Source organism: Salmo trutta, chromosome 3 (assembly GCF_901001165.1).
Source record: "Salmo trutta chromosome 3, fSalTru1.1, whole genome shotgun sequence".
NCBI classification, from domain to species: domain Eukaryota; kingdom Metazoa; phylum Chordata; class Actinopteri; order Salmoniformes; family Salmonidae; genus Salmo; species Salmo trutta.
In genome coordinates this window covers 7013667-7030158 of record NC_042959.1, presented here as the reverse complement: position 1 = coordinate 7030158, position 16492 = coordinate 7013667, and the positions used below count along the sequence as shown (strand labels likewise).

Below are 16492 nucleotides of genomic sequence, written 5' to 3'. Positions count from 1 at the left end.
GAGAGAAGTACAGAGATAGCGAGATAAAGAGAGTGTGGGGTGGGGAAAGGGAGAGAGAAAGAGGGATGCAGAGAGAGAGAGAGAGAGAGAGACTCAGTCTGTCTCCCTCAACATCAGACACAATACATCACCTCCACTTGCCATGTCCCACCTCAGAAATTTAACACCAGCAATCTATCCACCGCTGCATTTACATAACAACCTTTATCTTCCAGCACCAGGTAGAGATGACACACTGTTTTACAGTTCAATAACAAGCCTGTAAAATCTGATTGTTAGCTAGGGGGGTAAATGATTGTACTCTACTGTATCTTGGCCCTGGATCAATCTGCAGCAGGAGGGTTGAGAGGAAAGAGAGTAGAGAACACACTTTCAGGCTATATGACAGGGTGTTCCAGGGTTCCCCAGCTAGCTCCAGTCCTGGAGGAGAGTTACTGGGGTGTGCAGGCTTTTGTTCCTGCCCATCACTAACACAGCTATCACATAATCAACCGATCATGATCTTCAGTCTGGATCTTTAGTTGAATCAGATGTGTGATTGCGGAGCTGTAACCAAAGTCTACACAGCCAGTATCTCTCCAGGACCACTTAGAGCTACAGCAAGCCCTGTTGAGATAGCCTGGCTGAGGCCTAAAGGAGTGAGTGGATAGATAGATATAACAAGCCCTGTTGAGATAGCCTGGTTGAGGCCTAAAGGAGTGAGTGGATATAACAAGCCCTGTTAAGATAGCCTGGCTGAGGCCTAAAGGAGTGAGTGGATAGATATAACAAGCCCTGTTGAGATAGCCTGGCTGAGAGAAAAACACTACAGAGCACCTGGACATCTGTTAGTGTAAAGTGAATTGAAGTACACCTTGGACAATCAGGAATGAGGAGAATGTTGTCAATTTGAGAAGAGTAATCTGGACTCTGGACTGAGCAGCATTGTACTAGGAGGACAGTGTATCCATCTGCAGACCAGCTGGTCAACACATCAGACAGATTGGTACTAAGATACCCATAACATCCCCCCTCCATTCATTCATTCATTTTAATTGAACCTTTATTTAACTAGACAAGTCAGTTAAGAACAAATTCTAATTTACAATGACAGCCTACCCCGGCCAAACCCTAACAACGCTGGGACAGTTGTGCATCGCCCTATGGGACTCCCAATCACGTCCGGTTGTGATACAGCCTGGAATCGAACCAGGGTCTGTAGTGACGCCTCTAGCACTGAGATGCAGTGCCTTAGACCGCTGTGCCACTCGGGAGCCTAAACTTGCACCACAATGTTAAAGTAAGTAATCAAATTACGGTACTTCACATCATTTGCATGGCATCTTTTCAAGAAACTACCAAAGAAGTTGGTAGACTGAAGCCAGGAATAAGTCTCAATGTGATGTTATCAACATTTAACCACTAGTTCCATCCTGTGTCCATCCTGTGCAACTGCAGACGTTCAATCACAATACAGTCATGCATTTCAGAAAACAAAGACTTACCAACACATGGGATAATCTTTTATTTTAAAAAGGGTTTTACAGTGAAATATTGGCCAGCAATGCTGATTTGTTATAGTAGTAAGCATGTCATTTCGAAATAATCAAGGTACAATTTTTCATGTTGATTCCTAAAAACGTTGATACTTGATTACCATTTCATTTGAATTTTGATTTAAAAAAACACTTTAACTGGTTATAGAATAGGATTAGGCTATTGGTATTATAAGGAGGGGATTGATTGCCTGTATTAATCCCATTTCCCTTTCAAACATCACACAGATTCGTAGACCTCAATTTCAGCAGGTCTACTTAGGCACTTTGAATATGTCAACAACAAAACACCTTCAGAAAAAAACTGATCAATACACAAATCAACAGGAAGAACAACATATTCCCTGGGGTTCTAAAAATCAGAAGTGTCACCACTAGCAACAGGAAGTAGCATTACGATCCATAGAACCAAAAACAAATGACACAGTAAGAGTCAGCCAGAAATGACTATGGCACAATAAAAACTCCTAGTCATGTGACCAGCACCTTACCTAGGGTAGAAGCCAATGAGCAATAGAAGCATACCCACGGCCATTCACCCTTGACAAGGAATCTAATCAAATTCATCCTGTATAAAAAAAGACAGTGTAAAACATTCTGAAAAAAAAGAATCAAACAGGTTGATGACAAGTTCATAGCAGTACAGTAGGAAGCCAGTACGTAGTCATGCAAATCACTCAACCGTTTGACCTGAAAATTCGACTGAATCGTGTCCTAAAGTACAGTAGCAGCTCAGTTACTGCTTGTTTGGTACAGGGCCAGTATCCACAAAGTATCTCAGAGTGCTGATCTAGGATCAGGTCCACCCTCCTACTCATTACGATTGTGACGGTAAAACTGATCAGTACTCCTACTCCTAGAGACTTTGTCTATACAGGCCCCGTTCTCAATTGGCAGTTTAATGAGATGAGAAGAGATGAGAGCAGAAGTTCCCTTCAGAATAAAGAAGACAATAGGTTCAGTACCGCAGCTCACCGAATGGCACATTATGTTCCCTGTATCCACCATTTAATTAGAGTGGAAAGAGAAGGTGATTTATCCATTGTTTAGTTATTAGAGTGGACAGCAAAGGTGATTTTGAGGCAGCCCAGTTCTTTTCCCATAGCTCCCAGCTCTCCCTGTACCCTGTAGTGTCCGTTGGTCAGCCAATAGGGAAGCTCAATGTCAGGGAGGTAGAAGTCTGACTCTGGTAGCGTGTACATCCCCTTAGAAAAGACAGGAAATAGAGGTTTTAACCAATACACTTTCACTATGTCCCGAATGGCATCCTATTCCCTAGATAGTGCACTACTTATGACCAAGGCCCATAGGGCTCTTTTCAAGGGTAGTGCACCTTGGTCAAAGTACTGTATATTTAGGGATAGGGTGTTATTTGGGACATAGCCTTTGAGTGAAACATGTTTTACTGTATAGAAAAGGTATGCACCCTTAGGAGACAGAAAATAGGTCATTTGAGCCCAATAGACATGAATTGAGTAAACAGAAAAAATTATCTTTGAGAAAAACAGAACGAGTACTGAGCAACAGAATGTTAAGTGCACATGTTCAAAACATTCAGAGAACGGTTTTTTTTTTAACACTTTGTTGTTTGGCTAGCTGCTGTTCAACAAACATCACTCTGTTACCAATCACTCACAGTGCTATCAATGGACATTCACTACATTGCACTGAACAGAATATGAAAGAGGGAAGTAGCCATTAACCACTGGAGGAACAGGTTCTTTCTAGGGGGTGGGTTCAAAAGGCAACAAACGGAAGAAAATAGACAGACAGGCTTATAGAGGGACTAACAGGACTTGTCCAATAAGAAACAGCCATGATCATTTGTCATTGCAAAACAGTTTCAAATGATTGTGCCCTAATGAACACGACCATAAACTATAGACTCACGGCTTTAAAGGAACAGTGGCAGGGGATGAACTACAGTATAGACTCACAGCTTTAAACGGACAGTGGCAGGGGATGAACTACAGTATAGACTCACAGCTTTAAGGGACAGTGGCAGGGGATGAACTACAGTATAGACTCACAGCTTTAAGGGACAGTGGCAGGGGATGAACTACAGTATAGACTCACAGCTTTAAGGGACAGTGGCAGGGGATGAACTACAGTATAGACTCACAGCTTTAAAGGGACAGTGGCAGGGGATGAACTACAGTATAGACTCACAGCTTTAAGGGACAGTGGCAGGGGATGAACTACAGTATAGACTCACAGCTTTAAGGGACAGTGGCAGGGGATGAACTACAGTATAGACTCACAGCTTTAAAGGGACAGTGGCAGGGGATGCCGTAGGTGTGTAGAGGTTCAGGACAGTCCTGTCCTGGCGGTATCAGCTGGTTGAGCAGGTCACAGCCGTCTGCATAGTGGCAGCTCCCGATCTCTTCCACACACGGCACCTTGACCCAGAACCCTGCCACCTCCTTCTCCAGTGTCACGTTCACCTAAGAGAGAAATACAGAACAAGTCAAAAGTTTAGACACACCTACTCATTCAAGGCAATAGAATAATAGTGAAGACATCACAACTATGAAATAACACATATGGAGTCATGGAGTAACCAAAAAAAAGTGTTAAACAAATCAAAATATATTTTATATTTGAGATTCTTCCAAGTAGCCTCCCTTTGCCTTGATGACAGCTTTGCATACTCTTGGCATTCTCTCAACCAGCTTCATGAGGTAGTCACCTGGAATGCATTTCAATTAACAGGTGTGCCTTGTTAAAAGTTAATTTGTGGAATTTCTTTCCTTCTTAATGCATTTGAGCCAATCAGTTGTGTTGTGACAAGGTAGGGGTGGTATACAGAAGATAGCCCTATTTGGTAAAAGACCAAGTCCATATTATGTCAAGAACAGCTCAAATAAGCAAAGAGAAATGACAGTCCATCATTACTTAAGACATGAAGATCAGTCAATATGGAACATCTCAAGAACTTTGAACGTTTCATCAAGTGCAGTCGCAAAAACCATCAAGCGCTATGATGAAACTGGCGCTCATGAGGATCGCCACAGGAAAGGAAGAACCAGAGTTATGTCTGCTGTAGAGGATAAAGTCATTAGTTACCAGCCTCAGAAATCAGCAATTAACTGCACCTCAGATTTCAGCCAGAGGAGATGGCGTGAATCAGGCCTTCATGGTTGAATTGCTGCAAAGAAACCACTACTAAAGGACACTAATAAGAAGAGACTTGATGGGCCAAGAAACACGAGCAATCGACATTAGACCAGTGGAAATCTGTCCTTTGGTCTGATGAGTCCAAATGTGAATTTTTGGCTCCAACCGCCGTGGCTTTGTGAGACGCAGAGTAGGTGTGTGGTTCCCACTGTGAAGCATGGAGGAGGAGGTGTGATGGTGTGGGGGTGCTTTGCTGGTGACACTGTCAGTGATTTATTTAGAATTCAAGGCACACTTAACCAGCATTCTGCAGCGATACGCCATCCCATCTGGTTTGTGCTTAGTGGGACTATAATTTGTTTTTCAACAGGGCAATGACCCAAAACACACTTCCAGGCTGTGTAAGGGCTATTTGATCAAGAAGGAGAGTGATGGAGTACTGCATCAGATGACTTGGCCTCCACAATCACCCGACCTCAACTCAATTGAGATGGTTTGGGATGAGCTAGACCTTAGGGTGAAGGAAAAGCAGCTAACAAGTACTCAGCATATGTGGGAACTCCTTCAAGACTGTTGGAAAAGCTTTCCAGGTGACTACCTCATGAAGCTGGTTGAGAGAATTTCAAGAGTGTGCAAAGCTCTCATCCAGGCAAAAGGTGGCTACTTTGAAGAATCTCAAATATATTTTGATTTGTTTAACACTTTTTTTGGTTACTACATGATTCCTTCCATGTGTTATTTCATAGTTTTGATGTCTTCACTATTATTCTACAATGTAGAAATAGTAAACAAATAAAGAAAAACCCTTGAATGAGTCGGCGTGTCCAAACTTTTGACTGTTAGCAGGACCAGTTAACTGGGATGTCTGGATCAACACAGTAGGCTACAGTAACAGTACGCCTATCCACAAGGTAGGCCATCACAAGGTAACGTTTAACCAATGGACAAAAATGCTGTTATAACCTGGGTGGTTCGAGCCCTAAATGCTGATTGGCTGACAGCCGTGGTATATCAGACCATATACCACGTTAACTGGGATGTTATGAAAAGCGAAGTATATGTCAATAAAACTATTTTACAGACGTACCGCCAGGCTTGGTCAAGTTACCTAAGAGGAGAAAATAGGACCAGTACGGGGTGTTTTAAAACACGAATGTCAGGCTATTCTTGACTTGGACATTGCACCCAAGTTGTTTACAGCAAAGCAGAAATTGTTCTATTCCTCCCTTGCAATGATGTCACCGATTGTTAGAGAGAAATATGGATAGGAAAGAAAGGAAGAATCTGACACTGATCTAAGTGATTGATTTCCCAGGAAGAACAGTCAAGTCAGTCAGTCTTCTCTGCATTGCATCAACTAAACCAATACAAGTTGGGAACAACAGAATGTCCAGGACGTGAAATCTGTCTGTTGCAAAAACTTTCAAAACGCAACAGTATTACATTAGTGCATTCTTGATCAGAACATTGCCATCACCACTGCCAATGCCATCCCTTCTCTTGTGAACTATAGCCTAGTCTGATAAATGACTTTTATTTTTATAAATATGTACTGTATAGCGTAGGAAGTAGTTTGGGGGTGGGGTGTTCTTAATTATATAACTACCTTTTTTGTCCAGCGCTACAGATGTCTATATGTCAGCTTATACAGGACTAGTAAAGTGCACTGCACTTGTAAAAAAAAGAAAATATTTAAAAAAATCGAAAAACATTGATATATTAGTTAAAATATTTTTTTGTTATTATTCTGATTTTCAGGGGTTTCTGCAGCACACTCACTTCCTGTGGATATGTATATACATATTAAAGACAGGCAATACCTTATGCCTACATAGAAAACTAATGGTTGGTTAATTACAAAAACTTTAACAAACCTTAACAAATAAGTATACTTTATAAGTAATCAAATAGCAATTCAATATCTCATTTTAGCATTTGAAGAGGAGACTATTGGTGCATGCTTAGTACTCACAGCGAGGGGAGCGGCCAGCTCGACCGTCGTTTTACCGGACGCACTGGCCTTTACGTCCCCTGGAACTGTGATGGGGTCCGGGGACACGGTTAGGGTCTTCAGAACCGCTGGGTCGTCTGGCTTACCACAGTTCTCCCATGAGAACCCAAAGATCTGTGCAAGAATATTGAATAGTCTATGTTACTGTACTAAACATAATGAATTGATAAGAGTAGGTTAATGAACAATATTTGAATAAAAGTAAAGATACTTCACTCACCTTCGCAGAATATGCTGTGCGCGTTTTCTCGAAATCCAAAGCGCAATTCACCTGTATTACAATGCATAGCATTATCACATTAACAATACAATTTTTCATTGTGCTCAACTAATCTACAACTGAACTAGAAGTAATTACGGTTAATTCAAGATAACAACAGAAAGCGCATAAAGTAACACCGTGCACAGCTAAAACGAATCGGGAATGACTGCGTCACCGAGCGCTAAATAGTCTCACTTCCGTGTTTATCAAATCACTCCCGAGGCTCGTGACAGACTTCGCGAGGAGCAGATATTGAGATTTTCCTATTTGTATTTGCGCCTCCTTTATAGAAATAAAGGAGATTAAAGTCCAATTTCCTATAGAAATAAAGGAGGCTCAAATGCAAATGATAAAATCTCAATATCTATCTCCTCCTTCTCAAACCCCATTGGAGGAGAAGGTCAAATTGGGCGGAACCTCTGGCTCTCTCATCCAATGGAGTTTGAGAAGGAAGCGAGGAGAGAGAAAAGAGGACGCAAGTGAGATTATGCGAGTGAGATCTTCCTACAGTCAGAAGCATACGTACCTGATGTATTAGTTTTGGTAATCAATTTAATCACTCACTTGATACCTACAATCAGGAAATTGGTCTTTCATTTTTAAATTAACAAATTGTCATACAGGCTTTTGTGAACAAATCTAGTCCATAGCCTGTCCCCAATATAGAGAAAATGCAGTGGTTGACAGATTTTGTGATACCTTCGGCAAGTAGCCACACATATCAGCAAAAACTGCCATCCATTAGTATTCCATCCAAGTTCCAAAACAAGCATTTAGCATTGCAGCTAAACCCATGGGATAGGCTTCATTTGTTGCTAGCCTGAGGCACTGTATTTTGAAGACAACACTCTGAATGCCTACACTGGCTTTCTAGCCTATAGTAGTGGACTTGCCTGTGGGCCAGTTTATTCTACAGTACTGTTGATCTGCTTCTCTCCACAAGATGGAGATGTTGTCTTTATTTCCTCACCTCTCTGTGAACACCACGGCATGGCCTCACCTCTCTGTGAACACCACGGCATGGCCTCACCTCCCTGTGAACACCACGGCATGGCCTCACCTTTCTGTGAACACCACGGCATGGCCTCACCTCCCTGTGAACACCACGGCATGGCCTCACCTCTCTGTGAACACCACGGCATGGCCTCACCTCTCTGTGAACACCACGGCATGGCCTCACCTCCCTGTGAACACCACGGCATGGCCTCACCTCTCTGTGAACACCACGGCATGGCCTCACCTCTCTGTGAACACCACGGCATGGCCTCACCTCTCTGTGAGCACCACGGCATGGCCTCACCTCTCTGTGAACACCACGGCATGGCCTCACCTCTCTGTGAACACCACGGCATGGCCTCACCTCTCTGTGAACACCACGGCATGGCCTCACCTCTCTGTGAACACCACGGCATGGCCTCACCTCTCTGTGAACACCATGGCATGGCCTCACCTCTCTGTGAACACCATGGCATGGCGTACCCTCAGAGCTTTAGCCTTGTAGACAATGTTGAAGGCTAAGTCCAGCAGGACAGTGTCTTACACAAGTTGTTTGAAATGAAATGTTGAAGTGACCTTTTCAATTTCTTTCAGTGTTATTTTCAGGTGCTATAACACTATAGTTGTGCTTTATAGTAGTGCCTAGTCAGTCATATAGCCTATTCCTAGTCAGTCATATAGCCTATTCCTAGTCAGTCAGCCTGTGTCTAGTCAGTCATAAAAATAAAAAAACATATTTATTTTTTTATTTTTATTAGTGGTGGATCAACTTAATATTGTGGAAAGAATATTGCTTCCATCAATGTAATTGTCTGCATCATTTCCAATCCCCCATATATTTTTTGGGTAAATATATGTATCCATACACGCATGCATACATATACACATATATAAATACACATACCTATATAGACATACATACTTTTTTAAAGAATATACCTTTATTATTATTCCCTGCAAACCCTACCACCGATCCCCCAATTGGAGTAAACTAATAAACACTTCGGCTTTTACCTTCAATTTATTCATCTTATACACATTTTACAGACACAGTCTATTTTACAATAGTTCTTTTTTGTTTATTTTTAGTCCTTCCTCTATTTCTGATGTCCATCCAGTTTGATTTCTATTTGTAACTGTGCTATTTCACAAAAGTTCTGAACCTATATACATTTTACAGACCCCGTATGTTTTACATTGTTTATCTTGTTATTAGTCCCACCCTTCAGCTCCATTCAACCCCTCCCATCTATCTCTCAACATCATCCATTTCGGATTTCTATTTGCCATATATTTATAGTCAGTCATATTGGCTATGCCTTGTCAGTCATTTAGCCTATATCTAGTCGTTATAGCCTTTGTCTTGTCAGTCAGCCTATGCTTATTAGTCAGTTATATAGCCTGAATTTCATGTGAACTATATGCATTGACAAAGTTTATCCCAGATAGGCTTATGATTGTAAAGTTCTACCTTCTGTCCATGTTAATATTTTGCGGATGTATTACGCTCTTTCTTGCAATCAGCCATTGGATGTATGCAACATGCACCAACCTCCACACACTCGCTGATTTAAATGTATTTTGGTGGGATAGCTAATAACCCTGAGACAGCATGGTGACAGGGCTGGTGGGACAGCATAGTGACAGGGCTGGTGGGACAGCTAATAACCCTGAGACAGCATGGTGACAGGGCTGGTGGGACAGCTAATAACCCTGAGACAGCATGGTGACAGGGCTGGTGGGACAGCATAGTGACAGGGCTGATGGGACAGCATAGTGACAGGGCTGGTGGGACAGCTAATAACCCTGAGACAGCATAGTGACAGGGCTGGTAGGGCTGGTAGGGCTGTAACACCATGTACTAGGGCTGGTAGGGCTGTAACACCATGTTCTAGGGCTGGAACACCATGTACTAGGGGCTGGTAGGGCTGTAACACCATGTACTAGGGCTGGTAGGGCTGGAACACCATGTGTTAGGGGCTGGTAGGGCTGTAACACCATGTACTAGGGCTGGTAGGGCTGTAACACCATGTACTAGGGCTGGTAGGGCTGGAACACCATGTGTTAGGGGCTGGTAGGGCTGTAACACCATGTTCTAAGGGCTGGTTGGGCTGTAACACCATGTTCTAGGGCTGGAACACCATGTTCTAGGGCTGGAACACCATGTTCTAGGGGCTGGTAGGGCTGTAACACCATGTTCTAGGGCTGGAACACCATGTACTAGGGGCTGGTAGGGCTGTAACACCATGTTCTAGGGCTGGAACACCATGTTCTAGGGCTGGAACACCATGTTCTAGGGCTGGAACATCATGTTCTAGGGCTGGAACACCATGTACTAGGGGCTGGTAGGGCTGGAACACCATGTTCTAGGGCTGTAACACCATGTTCTAGGGCTGGAACACCATGTACTAGGGCTGGAACACCGTGTACTAGGGGCTGGTAGGGCTGTAACACCATGTACTAGGGGCTGGTTAGGCTGGTGGGGCTGTATGATGGTAGGAATGTATGCTGATGCCACAGCTCAATGTTGAGTATTTTTTTATATATATATTTTTTTAATTTAACCTTTGTTTAACTAGGCAAGTCAGTTAAGAAGAAATTATGATTTACAGTGATGGCCTACCCCGGCCAAACCCAGACGACGCTGGGACAATTGTGTGCCACCCTATGGGACTCCCAATGCAGCCTGGATTCGAACCAGGGACTACAGTGACGCCTCTTGCATTGAGATGCAGTGCCTTAGACCTCTGCGCCACAAAAGGGAGTATGTGCTCTACAAACACCAACAAACACCAACAAGACCATGCCTGTGTCTGAAATGGCACTCTATTCCCTATATAGTGTAATACTTTTGACCGTCCCCCATAGGGCTCTAGTCAACAGTAGTGCACTATATTGGAAGTTGGGTGCCATTTTGGACACAGATTAAGGCTGTCTGGCACACATCCAACTGCCTGGTGTTGCTGTAGTCAGTTCTCATTCTCAATATGAGCTAAAGCTGTAGCCAGACTAGCTATAGTGTAAGAGTAGTTCGTTCTGTGTTTTCTATTTATGCAGGACTAAGCCTCTACAATAAACACAAACAAATGAGCTAATTAAGATTCCCAGCCTCTATAGGCCTGTATGAGTTCTGTTGGAGCGTAAGCACATCTGTGATGTTATCAAACAGACATCTCTTTTCTCAGTCACTCAGACAGACGGTAGGACAGGGTGTAACAGACAGGCTCCTCTCTCTGTCATCCCCAAACCGCGTCCCAAATGGCACCCTGTTCCCGAATATTGTGCAGTACTATAAGTAAAGCAGTGCACTAAATAGGGAGTGGGGTGCCATTTGGGATGCATGACCAAGTCTCATCTTGCACCTTCCTTGATTGCCTGAGCTGATCTTTCGTCACTCGGGTCTCTCCTCTTCCAACCTCTCTCTGCCATTAGCAAATCACTCACGCTAAACTCACACTAAACTGTATGAAGAGGATTTAACAAAACATCTCTCTAGACCCTATCCTGTCTCTACCACCTGGCTCCGGCTGTGAAGCCATGCGTCCTTACAGCGTGGCCTTGACTGTCTTGAACGCCACTGTATCTGTACTGTGGTGAAAACTTCCTTTGTGTGTTTCAGAGATCTCATGTCAAACACATTTTATCACGTATCTATAGAACCCTCCTGTTAATTATTTTGTACACGAAGGAGGTTTTGGTGTCGTTCCATATCAAAATGGAACATAATGAGGTTGGAAACTTCTTGTTATATTATTGGCTAGTAAATCACAGTATAACTATCAACCTGTTGAGGAAATGTCACATGACAAGTCAGACTCAGATAGTTTATTAACTGTAATGTCACATCATGAGTCAGACAGATAATGTCACATCACGAGTCAGACTCAGATAGTTTATTAACTGTAATGTCACATGATGAGTCATAGAGATAGTTTATTAACTGTAATGTCACATCATGAGTCAGACTCAGATAGTTTATTAACTGTAATGTAACATGATGAGTCAGACAGATAGTTTATTAACTGTAATGTCACATCATGAGTCAGACTCAGATAGTTTATTAACTGTAATGTCACATCACGAGTCAGACTCAGATAGTTTATTAACTGTAATGTCACATCATGAGTCAGACAGATAGTTTATTAACTGTAATGTCACATGATGAGTCAGACTCAGATAGTTTATTAACTGTAATGTCACATCATGAGTCAGACAGATAGTTTATTAACTGTAATGTCACATGATGAGTCAGACTCAGATAGTTTATTAACTGTAATGTCACATGATGAGTCAGACAGATAGTTTATTAGCTGTAATGTCACATCATGAGTCAGACTCAGATAGTTTATTAACTGTAATGTCACATGATGAGTCAGACTCAGATAGTTTATTAACTGTAATGTCACATCATGAGTCAGACAGATAGTTTATTAACTGTAATGTCACATGATGAGTCAGACAGATAGTTTATTAACTGTAATGTCACATGATGAGTCAGACTCAGATAGTTTATTAACTGTAATGTCACATCATGAGTCAGACTCAGATAGTTTATTAACTGTAATGTCACATGATGAGTCAGACAGATAGTTTATTAACTGTAATGTCACATCATGAGTCAGACTCAGATAGTTTATTAACTGTAATGTCACATGATGAGTCAGACTCAGATAGTTTATTAACTGTAATGTCACATGACAAGTCAGACTCAGATAGTTTATTAACTGTAATGTCACATGATGAGTCAGACTCAGATAGTTTATTAACTGTAATGTCACATCATGAGTCAGACTCAGATAGTTTATTAACTGTAATGTCACATCATGAGTCAGACAGAGTTTATTAACTGTAATGTCACATGATGAGTCAGACTCAGATAGTTTATTAACTGTAATGTCACATGATGAGTCAGACAGATAGTTTATTAACTGTAATGTCACATGATGAGTCAGACAGATAGTTTATTAACTGTAATGTCACATCATGAGTCAGACAGATAGTTTATTAACTGTAATGTCACATCATGAGTCAGACTCAGATAGTTTATTAACTGTAATGTCACATGATGAGTCAGACAGATAGTTTATTAACTGTAATGTCACATAATGAGTCAGACTCAGATAGTTTATTAACTGTAATGTCACATGATGAGTCAGACAGATAGTTTATTAACTGTAATGTCACATCATGAGTCAGACTCAGATAGTTTATTAACTGTAATGTCACATGATGAGTCAGACTCAGATAGTTTATTAACTGTAATGTCACATGACAAGTCAGACTCAGATAGTTTATTAACTGTAATGTCACATGATGAGTCAGACAGATAGTTTATTAACTGTAATGTCACATCATGAGTCAGACTCAGATAGTTTATTAACTGTAATGTCACATCATGAGTCAGACTCAGATAGTTTATTAACTGTAATGTAACATCATGAGTCAGACTCAGATAGTTTATTAACTGTAATGTCACATCATGAGTCAGACTCAGATAGTTTATTAACTGTAATGTCACATCATGAGTCAGACAGAGTTTATTAACTGTAATGTCACATGATGAGTCAGACTCAGATAGTTTATTAACTGTAATGTCACATGATGAGTCAGACAGATAGTTTATTAACTGTAATGTCACATGATGAGTCAGACAGATAGTTTATTAACTGTAATGTCACATCATGAGTCAGACAGATAGTTTATTAACTGTAATGTCACATAATGAGTCAGACTCAGATAGTTTATCAACTGTAATGTCACATGATGAGTCAGACAGATAGTTTATTAGCTGTAATGTCACATCATGAGTCAGACAGATAGTTTATTAGCTGTAATGTCAGTGTGACTAATCATAAGTGTCACGACTTCGGCCAAAGTCGGTCCCTCTCCTTGTTCGGGCGGCGTTCGGCGGTCAACGTCACCGGCCTTCTAGCCATCGCCAATCCACTTTTCATTTTCCATTTGTTTTGTCTTTGTTTTACACACCTGGTTTCTATTCCCCAATAACATGTTCATTATTTAACCCTCTGTTCCCCCATGTTTGTTTGTGAGTAATTATTTATTGTATTGCGGTCCGTATTTGTGGCCTTGTATTTATACGACGTGTATTGTTATATTATTGAGTAAAATTGCTTTCATTACTCATATCTGCTGTCCTGCGCCTGACTCATCTCACCAGCTACACACAGACGCATTACAATAAGGCTTGGTGAGGACGATAACTGTTCATTTATTCATATGGTTTATTGATAGTTTTTGTTAATTAAATAGCAATATTGATTGCATTTCCCTCACCTTCCCCTTTGCTGAAATGTTCAAAAAGATTTTGAAGAAAATGTCACTGACTGGCGACTGCATGCATGAGCAGCCCTGACTGTGATGCACCATGTCATGACCTCGCAAAAGTTTGTGTGTGTTTGGGAGTTTGTGTGTTTGTGTGTGAGAGTTTGTATGTGTGTGTTTGTTTGTGTGTGTCACGCCCTGGCCATAGAGAGGGTTTTGTTCTCTATTTTGGTTAGGCCAGGGTGTGACTAGGGTGGGCATTCTATGTCCTTTTTTCTATGTTTTGTATTTCTTTGTTTTGGCCGGGTATGGTTCTCAATCAGGGACAGCTGTATATCGTTGTCTCTGATTGGGAGCCATACTTAGGCAGCCTGTTTTCCTTTGGGTTTTGTGGGTGGTTACTTTCTGTTTAGTTGATGTTCCTGACAGAACTGTTTGGCTGTCGTTCGTGGTCTTGTTTTGTTGAAAGTGTTCTATTAAAAGTTAATGATGAGCACTCACCACGCTGCGCCTTGGTCTACTCCTTGCAACAGCCGTTACAGTGTGAGTGTGCGTGTGTGAGAGAGAGTTTGTGTGTGTGTGAATGGTCTGATATAATTAATCATGTTTAATTTGGTTTTATTATCTGCACTAATATTGAACCACTATTGTCTTTGGCAACAGTTCCACCCCAAGCCATCATGGTAAACTATGACGTAGGCCTATGTTGCTACCTGTATAACCTTGTATCATTGTGCAGTCTGCCATTCAATACACTCTAATTCAAGAGTACAGATAGGTCATAATGACTTGTATGGCTCTCTGTAGGTTAAATGGACCAGTACAGCCCAGGTTGGACCAGCATGGTTCTCTGCAGGTTAAATGGACCAGTACAGCCCAGGTTGGATCAGCATGGCTCTCTGCAGGTTAAATGGACCAGTACAGCCCAGGTTGGACCAGCATGGTTCTCTGCAGGTTAAATGGACCAGTACAGCCCAGGTTGGACCAGCATGGCTCTCTGTAGGTTAAATGGACCAGTACAGCCCAGGTTGGACCAGCATGGCTCTCTGCAGGTTAAATGGACCAGTACAGCCCAGGTTGGACCAACATTGCTCTCTGCAGGTTAAATGGACCAGTACAGCCCAGGTTGGACCAGCATGGCTCTCTGCAGGTTAAATGGACCAGTACAGCCCAGGTTGGACCAGCATGTCTCTCTGCAGGTTAAATGTTCCAGTACAGCCCAGGTTGGACCAGCATGGCTCTCTGCAGGTTAAATGTTCCATTACAGCCCAGGTTGGACCAGCATGGCTCACTGTAGGTTAAATGGACCAGTACAGCCCAGGTTGGATCAGCATTTAGTCCTGAGGCACAGGTCAGGCCATAAAAATTAGGAGCTCCTACCCCTAGACCCTGGGCACAGGTCAGGCCATAAACATGAGGAGCTCCTACCCCTAGAGCTGAGGCACAGGTCAGGCCATAAACATTAGGAGCTCCTACCCCTAGAGCTGAGGCACAGGTCAGGCCATAAACATGAGGAGCTCCTACCCCTAGAGCTGAGGCACAGGTCAGGCCATAAACATGAGGAGCTCCTACCCCTAGAGCTGAGGCACAGGTCAGGCCATAAACATTAGGAGCTCCTACCTCTAGAGCTGAGGTACAGATCAGGCCATAAACATTAGGAGCTCCTACCCCTAGACCCTGGGCACAGGTCAGGCCATAAACATTAGGAGCTCCTACCCCTAGAGCTGAGGCACAGGTCAGGCCATAAACATGAGGAGCTCCTACCCCTAGAGCTGAGGCACAGGTCAGGCCATAAACATGAGGAGCTCCTACCCCTAGAGCTGAGGCACAGGTCAGGCCATAAACATTAGGAGCTCCTACCCCTAGACCCTGGGCACAGGTCAGGCCATAAACATTAGGAGCTCCTACCCCTAGAGCTGAGGCACAGGTCAGGCCATAAACATTAGGAGTGGGGATGACAATGGCATCATTTTAGGATTTACATTTCTGGTTTTGTGTAGTCTGAAAGACTCTCCCCTTTTACTAGAAAATGCACTGTAAAGTACAACAGCTGAGATATGACTCCTACCTATCTTTCAGATAGTCTCCACCCGACACAGCCAGAAGAGGACTGGCCACCACTCATAGCCTGGTTCCTCTCTAGGTTTCTTCGTAGGTTTTGACCTTTCTAGGGAGTTTTTCCTAGCCACCGTGTTTCTACACCAGCATTGCTTGCTGTTTGGGGTTTTAGGCTGGGTTCCTGTACAGCACTTTGATATATCAGCTGATGTAAGAAGGGCTATATAAATA

General features: G+C 42.5%; 1 protein-coding gene across 1 annotated transcript; it reads right to left on the bottom strand.

Annotated features, from left to right (window-relative positions):
• Positions 1-1480: 1480 nt before the first annotated feature.
• LOC115167280 (ganglioside GM2 activator) lies at positions 1481-7245 on the bottom strand. Its single transcript, XM_029721542.1, has 4 exons — positions 6884-7245; positions 6625-6777; positions 3797-3979; positions 1481-2740 (listed from the first exon to the last, which is right to left on the bottom strand). The coding sequence occupies exons 1-4, from the start codon at positions 6980-6982 to the stop codon at positions 2582-2584; spliced, it is 594 nt and encodes a 197-aa protein (XP_029577402.1). The 5' UTR covers positions 6983-7245; the 3' UTR covers positions 1481-2581.
• Positions 7246-16492: the final 9247 nt, after the last annotated feature.

Excerpts from the sequence above, each read along its gene's own strand:
- LOC115167280 (XM_029721542.1), bottom strand. The coding sequence starts at position 6,982 with ATGAAAAATTGTATTGTTAATGTGATAATGCTATGCATTGTAATACAG. Across the intron at positions 6,778-6,883 it reads GCACAGCATATTCTGCGAAG|ATCTTTGGGTTCTCATGGGA; the intron begins GTGAGTGAAGTA and ends ATTCTTGCACAG. Across the intron at positions 3,980-6,624 it reads AGCTGGCCGCTCCCCTCGCT|GTGAACGTGACACTGGAGAA; the intron begins GTGAGTACTAAG and ends TTTCTCTCTTAG.